Raw genomic sequence first — 10,313 nt, 5'->3', positions numbered from 1 at the left:
CACTATTCTAATTCTATTCTTTAAATAAATCTAACTTCCTTTCTAATCTTTTTGTATTCTATTTTCTTTTCATTTATCATACCGTTATAAAAAAAATGACACTAGCTTGCTCTATTCTTTTTCTATCTGTTTTCTTTTTATTGTATTATTTCATTATATTATAAAATCCCATGCTATGTGTACTGTGTTAAGCTAACTGAGACTTGTTATAGCACTTATATATCATTGCTCTTTTGTTTTTGATTGCTTCCATTGTCCTCATCTGTAAGTTGCTTTGGATAAAAGCATCTGTTAAATGACTAAATGTAAATGTAAGATGTGAATAAATAACTATATAGTACAGCTCTATATGCCAACATGGTGATATCTAGTTGCAGCATCCACACACTCACTTCTCGTGCTGCTTCTCCTGCATGCTCTTGGGAAGCTCCCTCACAGGTTTGAGCTCCTCCCCGCTGTGGACAGGTTTCTGCTCCGCCCATTTCCCACTGTTGATTGATGGCTGTCTGCCCCGCCCACTGCCCCGCCTCCTGCTGCTGGAGCTGGTCTTCCTCCGGTACAGCAGAGACTGATAGCTGGGGAGCTGCTCCAGCAGGAGGTGACTGGAAGGAGCCCGTCGGTCCGGGACGAACACTGATGCACAGAAGTGTGTGAGTGTGTGCTCAGGGCACTTAATATTACACATCTGACCACAATAATGCCTCACATTTTAAGATAAAACATTTGTGTGTCAAGATCAATATTCCTAGTATAAACAGTGTTTAAAATCTCTTAACTCTTTGAAGGACGGCAGCGCACAGAAGCATTCTTTGTTCACATTGGTTTAGAGTTACTGCTAGTTTTAATGTAAAAGAAATGTTTTAGTTTTGTCGTGGCCACGAGATATTATTTCGAGTTTAATGCACAAACAAACCCATGTGACCATAGCAACCTGAGATTATCAGAGACAGATCAGATATTTTTATCCATCCCACAGTCTGCTGATTGTGTCTTTTAATCTAATATATGTGTATATTAGGCTATTATTATAATCATTATTATTATTTTTATTATGATGATGATGATATAGGCTAACCATATATAATAATTAATATTCTAAAAATATAATATTAATTAAGGCTATTTTATATTTATTGTTATGCTTATTTCCCATTTTAGGTTTGTGTACTGCTTTAACTAACGTTTACATTAGCGTTCTGTGTAATGATCTGTGAGGATTTCCAGTCAGGATTTAGACCGTATCATAGTACTGAAACTGCTCTCCTTAGAGTTACAAATGATCTGCTCTTATCATCTGATCGTGGGTGTATCTCTCTATTAGTTTTATTGGATCTTAGTGCTGCGTTTGACACAATTGACCACAGCATTCTTTTGCAAAGACTTGAACACTTTGTTGGCATTAATGGAAGTGCATTAGCATGGTTTAAATCGTACTTATATGACCGCCATCAGTTCGTAGCAGTGAATGAAGATGTATCATATCGATCACAAGTGCAGTATGGAGTACCTCAAGGCTCAGTACTAGGGCCGCTACTCTTCACGCTTTATATGTTACCCTTGGGAGATATCATCAGGAAACATGGCGTTAGCTTTCACTGTTATGCTGATGATACGCAGCTCTATATTTTTTCGCGGCCCGGTGAAACACACCAATTTGAAAAACTAATGGAATGCATAGTCTATATAAAAAAATGGATGACGAGTAATTTCTTACTGCTAAATTCAGAAAAAACAGCCTAAAAACTCTGCTTGTAATAACCTAGAACACTGTCTAAGACTTGATGGTTGCTCTGTCAATTCTTCGTCATCAGTTAGGAACCTAGGTGTGCTACTTGATCGCAATCTTTCCCTAGAAAGCCACGTTTCTAGCATTTGTAAAACTGCATTTTTCCATTTCAAAAATATATCTAAATTACGGCCTATGCTCTCAATGTCAAATGCAGAAATGTTAATCCATGCATTTATGACCTCAAGGTTAGATTATTGTAATGCTTTATTGGGTGGTTGTTCTGAATGAGCTCCTTTTACATTATACTCCTCTACGTCCGCTACGTTCTCAAAACTCAGGCAATCTGATAATACCTAGAATATCAAAATCAACTGTGGGCGGCAGATCCTTTTCCTATTTGGCGCCTAAACTCTGGAATAACCTACCTAACATTGTTCGGGAGGCAGACACATTCTTGCAGTTTAAATCTAGATTAAAGACCCATCTCTTTAACCTGGCTTACACATAACATACTAATATACTTTTAATATCCAAATCCGTAACAAGATTTTAAGGCTGCATTAATTAGGTAAACCGGAACCGGGAACACTTCCCATAACACCCGATGTACTTTCTACATCATTAGAAGAATGGCATCTACGCTAATATTAGTCTGTTTCTCTCTTATTCTGTGGTCACCGTAGCCACCAGATCCAGTCTGAATCCAGATCAGAGGGTCACTGCAGTCACCCGGATCCAGTACGTATCCAGACCAGATGGTGGATCAGCTCCTAGAAAGGACCTCTACATCCCTGAAAGACAGCGGAGACCAGGACAACTAGAGCCCAGATACAGATCCCCTGTAAAGACCTTGTCTCAGTTGCTTTGACGCAATGTTGTTTTGTTTAAAGCGCTATATAAATAAAGGTGACTTAATGCTATATAATACCATATTATTTAGCAAATTCTGTAAACTCCTGACAATTATTCAATTAAGTTTTGACTTTATTGCATTTCCGCCTTTGTGACAATAAATAAGTGTTGTTTTCATTTACACATGAAACTAGCAAATTATTAATTTATAATTAAAATTAAATTTCTGTCATATATTGTCATACATATGTCAGGCATTTACGGTATAAATTATTATTTACAAAACTCTTCAGGGCTGTGTGTCCCTAAAGGATCGTAAACCAGATGATGATAGTTTGGCAAACAATTTAGGCTTTAGATGCTTTTGGAAAATACAGCCCTGAAGAGTAAGGGAAAATAAACTAAACACATAACGAATATAAAAACATTACCAATAATAATAACAATAAAATACACAGACTTACAAGATTTGTGGGATGGATGAAGATGTTTTCTTGTAGGCCTATTTTATTTTATGTAACATTTATTCATAATAAACATTCAAACGCTGTCTACATCGTGTGCAGTAGAGTTAAGCAGGTTACACTAACCTAGGGCTGAAACGATTCCTCCAGTAACTTGAGTAACTCGATTACAAAAAATGATAGAGGCAAATTCCTCTGCCTCGAAGCCTCTTTTAATTTAATTTAACTCTCACGTCAGGTTCTTACGCAATGATTTTTTTATGTGACACAACAGTCACTCAGAAAGCGGAAGGAGACACAAGCGCTGCATCTGAGATCTGATACTGCAAGGAGTCAGCAGTGTTTTGATTTGAGGGCGCGGGCAAACGTAAAGAGAACGTCGTGGCGTGTGTCCATTGTAAGACAGAGCTGGCATAACACACCTAGGGCCATATGATTTCCGTGATGCAGAAAACACGGAGGGAATCGCGGAATCCAGTCATGAAAATGGAATTTACAGTTAAACGCGGAATGGCAGGGAATTGGCCAAATTTTGAATGAATTAATCAAAAATAGGTCACTGCACTTACATCAAATCACAAGATGGACTAATATCTGTAAATATTAATCCGGAACAGTGTATTTAAATATGAATCCTGCATGTTCTGCATGTCTCTGTTAATGAATGGAGCAGAAGCGCGTCTTCGTTTATTAACACACTTAAGTGCGCGAGACACTCGCAGTGATTTCAGCGTCTCCTGTCTCACTAAATAAGGATGTGAACACATGAACAACATCTCCAGAACTGCTCTGACAGTCTCTTCATGAGCATTTGACCGTTTGATTTGAGTAAAACTAGCGTCACATCACATACACAGAACTGTGAAGGTATGTCAACCCGCCAAAATAAAAGTCTGGTTGTTCAGCAAAATGTACATAGCCTACTACTAAAATAAATGTAAAAAAAAAAATAAGGTTTAATCACACAACATTTCTTCCATGTTTTATTTTTAATAGTAAATCCCCTTTGTTTACCAAAAAGTTAAAGAGCACCTACTATGGCATTTAAAATGTTCCAAATATTGTTTTAGAAGTCCCCAACAACAGTTTTGCATGCATGCAATGACAAAAAAGACTTTAGTTTTCTTATAATATGCATTTATTTTTACCTGTTTTGACAGCGATTCTCAAATGATTCGTTTAGTGAATCACTTTTCAAAACCCTGCCTTTACGTGACGTTAGCGAGTATAGCCCAGAGTTCATGTTGTAAAAGCACAATCAGTCTTTCTTTGCTTTAGCTTGATGCATAAACATTACGTTTTTACCAAAAAAAAAAAAAAAAATGCAGTTACGTTACTACGAGGTATGACTCTATTCTTAATGAAAACTCCGAAAACAACGACAATTCACATATCTCATTGAAGACCTAGAAGCTAAACAGTGCTTACACAACAAACCAAACAATTATTAAGCATGCTACATAAAACATAAAAGCAACAATTATTAATAACACTTACAGGTTGTGATACGGAGGAGGAAGCTGATGCAAATACACTTGGAACTGAACCTCCCTTCAATATCAGCCGGCTCGCGAATCCAAGTTTGATTACATTTAAGTTAGTAAAGCAATCGTCTTCAAAATGGCGTGAACAAAGCACAAGGCTCGGACTATACTTCTGTGCTACAGTTGTATATATGAATTGTAGCCACTTAGTCTTCAAATGCTCATCCTTGGGCGGATGAAAAAAGTTTGCTTTTGAGTCGCACTTCAGAACACAGCGTCTCGTCGCCATGATGTTTTCTAGTTTTCACTGGCGTCTTGAAGCGCAATAAGTGGGCGCATCGTATTCAAATAACTAGACAAGTTGACGTCATCTAGTCAGAGAAAAAGCTTCGCTGAGTCCCAATTCGCCTACTTATACTACGACCTAAAAGTGTTGTAGGGAAAAAGTACATACTTTTGAGTGTGTAGCAAAAGAGTATGCACATTCTGGGACATACTTCGATGACGTCATGCAACGTGAACGACAACGTGGTTGCCTATTTACTAGGGCTGCACGATGTGTCGTTTAAGCATCGATATCGCGATGTACGAATCCACGATAGTCACATCGCAGGATGTGCGATGTAGGCTGTCGTAGCTGATCCGTTATTCATTAACTGTACGGGCCACCTGCTCCCCGGCCCTTGACGAATGTGATTCGCGGATTAATTGCACAGCTAAACCATCATAGAGTGAAAGCTTATCATTGACAGGACTGAAAACCACATGCAAGTTTAGCAGGGCAGAGAGAGAGGGAGCGCGAGAGAGACAGAGAGAGAGAGGGAGCGCGAGAGAGACAGAGAGAGAGAGGGAGCGCGAGAGAGACAGAGAGAGAGAGGGAGCGCGAGAGAGACAGAGAGAGAGAGGGAGCGCGAGAGAGACAGAGAGAGAGAGGGAGCGCGAGAGAGACAGAGAGAGAGAGGGAGCGCGAGAGAGACAGAGAGAGAGAGGGAGCGCGAGAGAGACAGAGAGAGAGAGGGAGCGCGAGAGAGACAGAGAGAGAGAGGGAGGGCGAGAGAGACAGAGGCCGGTGACACACTGGCTGTGCGGCGTGAGCGTCGCGTGTCTGAAACGTCCCAGAAGCCTGGTGGCTGCCTCGCGTTTTCGGTGTCTTTACACACCAGAACCGTGCCTGACGCAGCGCTGGCACGCTGCTGCTAGAGAGAGAGAGCGCGCGCGCGAGAGAGAGAGAGACAGAGACAGAGTACATTAGAAGTACCATCAATGTTTATAGAAATGTATATGGGTTTATTTTGCATGTAATTTTTTTCTTCTTTTTTTTCCTCTTATGAATATATGTATTTTTGTTTTGTTTGTTTCTATTCTGATATGTACAATGCTTTGGCAATATGTACCTTTGTATGTCATGCCAATAAAGCAATATGAATTGAATTGAGAGAGAGAGAGAGAGACCAAGAGAGAGCGAGCCGTTTTCAAACAACACAAGCTCTCTCTCCCTCGCGCATATTAATCAATTGACACGATGGTGTCGATGTTTAAATCATTTAAAATGAGAATGTAAGTGTGCTCACCCCATTTGTTTGTAAGAAAAAATATTGCAATATATATCGCAGAAAAATAAAATATCGCAATGTAATTTTTTCCCAATATCGTGCAGCCCTACTAGTTACGCACACCACAACTGTTAACGTTTCATTCATTCTTTATGTCCAATAAAATTTTATTTACTATTCTCAACTTTTTTTTCATTGTTTTTTTTTCACAATACATTTTACTATGTGTGCTTCTACCAAGTTGAGGAGTGAAGAAGCAGGGCGTCGTCGTCGTAGAACCAAACGCAGGTCGTTTGTGAGGCGGCTGGTTCTGATGTTCATGTGCAATGTGTGTAACGAAATAAAATATAACTTTAATTAGGGTTAAACATTTGAATTCTTACACTTAAAAGCTGAGGGCGCATCTCCGCTGCTGCTACAGCTGCCATGTTTACATCACCGCAAAGCCATCGCAAAGCTCCTCCCTCCCGCACGCAATGGGTTGTGGGCAATATTAGCACTAGTGTGCATTGATCTGCACTTCGAATTCTAACCGGAAATAGTAGACCATCCGGGTATCTTTGGAATACTATTTTCAACATACTACGATTTGGGACGTACTAATTCTAGTTTCGCATACTATTTAGGACGGATAGTATGCGAATTGGGACTCAGCATCGGTCTTCTAACGATTCATAAAAATGACTCTGAGTCGACTCTTAATTTTGAAAGTAACTTTATATACGGTGCACTGTCATATCTCAAACTTTGCAGGATGTCTTTGTTCACTTAGGTCTATGTTAAAGACTACATGAAAGGTAAATGTCAAAATTCCATGATAGGTGCTCTTTAAGTTTGCTTAATTTTCAATAATTAAAAGATAAATTAATGTGTTGTGTTTAATGTGCATCTAAAAAAATGCTTTATTTAAAACCCTAAACTTTATAAAAAAACTGAATGGCACTTAAATGCACTTAATTCATCTGTCAACTTTATTGTCATTGTTCACAGTACAAGTGCAGACAGAGAAACAATTGGTAATAATTAAATGTTTATTTTTGATGTATGCATTGCATTCTATGCATTTAAAAAATACATTTTTTTTCTAAAAAAGAAAACTAAGTTGTTAATTTTAAGAGACCCAGGAGTGTTATTTTATATTGCATAATTAATATTGCATTTTTATTAAGCAAAAACGCATTTTATCTGATTACTCGATTAATCGATGGAATTTTTGGGTATAATACTCGATTACTAAAATATTCGATAGCTACAGCCCTACACTAATCGCTTTTTTAATGATGAATATAACAGAGCCTGCAATGACAACAGGAAATAAATACATATTTGGGTGGTGAAATATTATAATAAAGTGTTTTAAGACAACCCATGTAATTTAAATACCTTAAAAAAAATATAATAAGCCATAAGAGAGCTTGTGTGAATTAGGCTAACTTACCTCTTTGCGTCTCTAAACAGCACTGCTATTACCTCACTATTGAGAAATGTCATGTGTAGCCTTTATGTTGCTACACTACACGCGAACTGATCGAATCATCAGAAAAGAGCACTGACAACACCTTTCTGTGCAAACTGCGTGACCGTAATTACTGTTAACTACGCGAAGTGATATGGAACTGTAATGCGGTCAAGAGAGCTGCCTGGAACTACGTTCGACGTGCATTTCCCAGAAAATAATTACACACCTCAGAACGTTCGTCAGCCAATCAGATTCAAGCATTCAACCGTCCCGTAGTATAATTATAATTATTATATCATATAATAGATATTTACATATAAATCTGCCTCCTCATTTTAAAACACCACCGCGAATAATACACATTTTACTTTATTACGCTGCTTCCATAATAAAGACCCATTTTGAATGTTTACGTGCTTTTCTTCACTTTAGATATGAAGTATTCCAGCATTTCAGAAATACAACGTTACCTTCTGGTGTTCAAGAGTGCTCAAAAAGGGTTTAAACACTGCATTTTGAATCGATTTCTTCACTTCAAAACAGATTTTTACAGTGTGAGAAAAACACCGTCATCCTGGATCGGACGGCAGTAAAATCACCAACTAACGTTAACCCCTGTAATGGTGTAGTGTGTTCTTCTTCATCATCTTCATCTTCATCATCAGACGCGTCGAGACTCGCAGTGACGCATACTTTCGGTTCGCGACTCACGACAACAAAACAAGCCTAACTTCAGACTTTACAGTCGAACATCGAGAGAAACTCAGACTGAAGTAAAACACGCGGGTGTGGCGGGTTTCATATTTCATCGGATGGCCATCGGTTCATCACATTAACCGTGTTAAACCTCGTGTGTGTGATTACACTTCACAAGAAGTTACGCGCAACACATATCATCATAATCATAAACTTGTGCCGGAACTCACCCGCATCAGGGGCGTCCATCCGTGATCCGGATCAAAGTGTCCCGCGACGACCGCTTGTGTGTTAATAACGAGTCTGTCGCGTTACTGGGGTGTGTGTGTGTGTGTGTGTGTGTGTGTTCGACTGGAGGCGGCGCTGCGCAGACCGAGCGAAACAGTGCATGACGGTTAGAAAACTGACTCCCTCTCTCTCTCTCTCTCTCCCTCCCTCACACACACACGCACACACTCTCTCTCTCCCTCCCTCACACACACACGCACACACTCTCTCTCTGTCTCTCACTCTCCCTCTCCCTCTTACACACACACACACACACGCACACACACACACACACACTCTCTCTCTTTCTCCCTCCCTCACACACGCACTCTCTCTCTCTCTCTCTCTCTCTCTCACACACGCACACACTCTCTCTCTGTCTCTCACTCTCCATCTCTCTCTCACACACACACACACACTCTCTCTCTCTCTCTCTCTCTCTCCCTCTCCCTCCCTCACACACACGCACTCTCTCTCTCTCTCTCTCTCTCTCTCTCTCTCACACACACACACACATAGTCTCTCTCTGAATTCAATTCAATTCAAATGAGCTTTATTAGCATGAGTGTGGAACACAATGTTGCCAAAGCATCAACATATTATATATAAATAATAAAACAAACAAACAAAACATATATTTACAAATCCGCATACAGCAGACATCTGACCTCTGACCCCTGTAGAGTAGAGCTCTCCAGCGCTGACGCCAGGTCATTGATGTAGATGTTGAATAGAGTTGGGCTCAGACTGCAGCCCTGCCTCACTCCACGGCTCTGCTGGAAGAACACGGTTCTGCGGTTACCCATCTTCACCGCACTTTTGCTGTTGGTGTACAGAGATTTAATAATGTCAAACGTTTTTCCGCCAATGCCAATTTGTAGGATTTTGTACAGTAGACCATCATGCCAAATTGAATCAAATGCTTTTTTAAAGTCTACAAAACATGCAAATATCTTCCTTTGTTTGTCGTTGATGTTCTTGCTGATTAGAGTGTGGAGAGAGTAGATGTGGTCGGATGTGCGATGTTTTGGTAAAAAGCCAATCTGTGCTTTATTTAAGATGTTGTGTGCTGAGATGTGTGAGACGATGCGTGTGTGAATGATACTGCAGAACAGTTTTCCCAACACACTGCCCACACATATCCCGCGGTAGTTATTGGGGTCGCCGCTCTTAAATATGGGGGTGATGAGTCCCTCAGACCAGATCTCAGGGAAGTGTCCGGACCAGAACACCAGATTAAATCATTTGCCTATTGTTTGAATCATGCTGGGACTGCTGAGTTTAAGCATTTCATTATTAATGAGATCTTGTCCACATGCTTTCTTTAATTTAAGATTTTTAATATGTTCTAATATTTCAGATATTGTTATTGATTTATCTAATGGATTTTGATAATTCTTAATAGTTTTTTCCATGTCTTCTAGTGTTTTCTTTAGATTACTCTGGGGTTGGTTGAGGTCGGCCGGTTCAATTTTTTGATACAGATTTTCAAAGTAAGATTTCCAAATTGTGCCATTCTGGAGTGATATCTCTAATTTGGGTTTTTCCAGTTTTTTATATAGGTTCCAGAAAGTGTTTTGATCTATTGAATCGTCAATTTCTTCAATTTTAGTTTGAAAATATTTCTCTCTTTTTTTCCACAGAAGTGTTTTGTACTTTTGCAGACAGTCTGAGTAAGAAAGCCGTAATGTCTGGCTGGACGGATCTTTGTGCTTTTTGTTGGAAAGTCTCCTGAGTTCTTTTCTGAGACCGGCACATTCATCATCAAACCAGACATCCTTTCTCTTTCTCTGTCGATTGGTTCTATGT

General features: G+C 39.4%; 1 protein-coding gene across 2 annotated transcripts in view; it reads right to left on the bottom strand.

Annotated features, from left to right (window-relative positions):
* Positions 1–8,632, bottom strand: part of LOC128018360 (transmembrane channel-like protein 7) — a 20,933-nt gene extending 12,301 nt beyond the window's left edge. The window contains exons 1-2 of one of the 2 annotated variants that reach the window (XM_052603837.1): positions 8,468–8,632; positions 393–633 (exon numbers count right to left, since the gene is read on the bottom strand). In XM_052603837.1, coding sequence (XP_052459797.1) covers positions 393–633; positions 8,468–8,486 — 260 coding nt within the window. In that variant the 5' untranslated portion in view covers positions 8,487–8,632. Of the gene's footprint in view, positions 1–392; positions 634–7,520; positions 7,680–8,467 lie in introns of those variants that run through there. The other variant, XM_052603845.1, reaches the window with a different exon arrangement.
* Between the last annotated feature and the right edge of the window lie 1,681 nt (positions 8,633–10,313).

Source organism: Carassius gibelio, chromosome A1, assembly GCF_023724105.1.
Source record: "Carassius gibelio isolate Cgi1373 ecotype wild population from Czech Republic chromosome A1, carGib1.2-hapl.c, whole genome shotgun sequence".
NCBI classification, from domain to species: Eukaryota; Metazoa; Chordata; class Actinopteri; order Cypriniformes; family Cyprinidae; genus Carassius; species Carassius gibelio.
The sequence above is the reverse complement of the archived record's forward strand: the minus strand, read 5'-3'. Positions and strand labels throughout refer to the sequence as shown.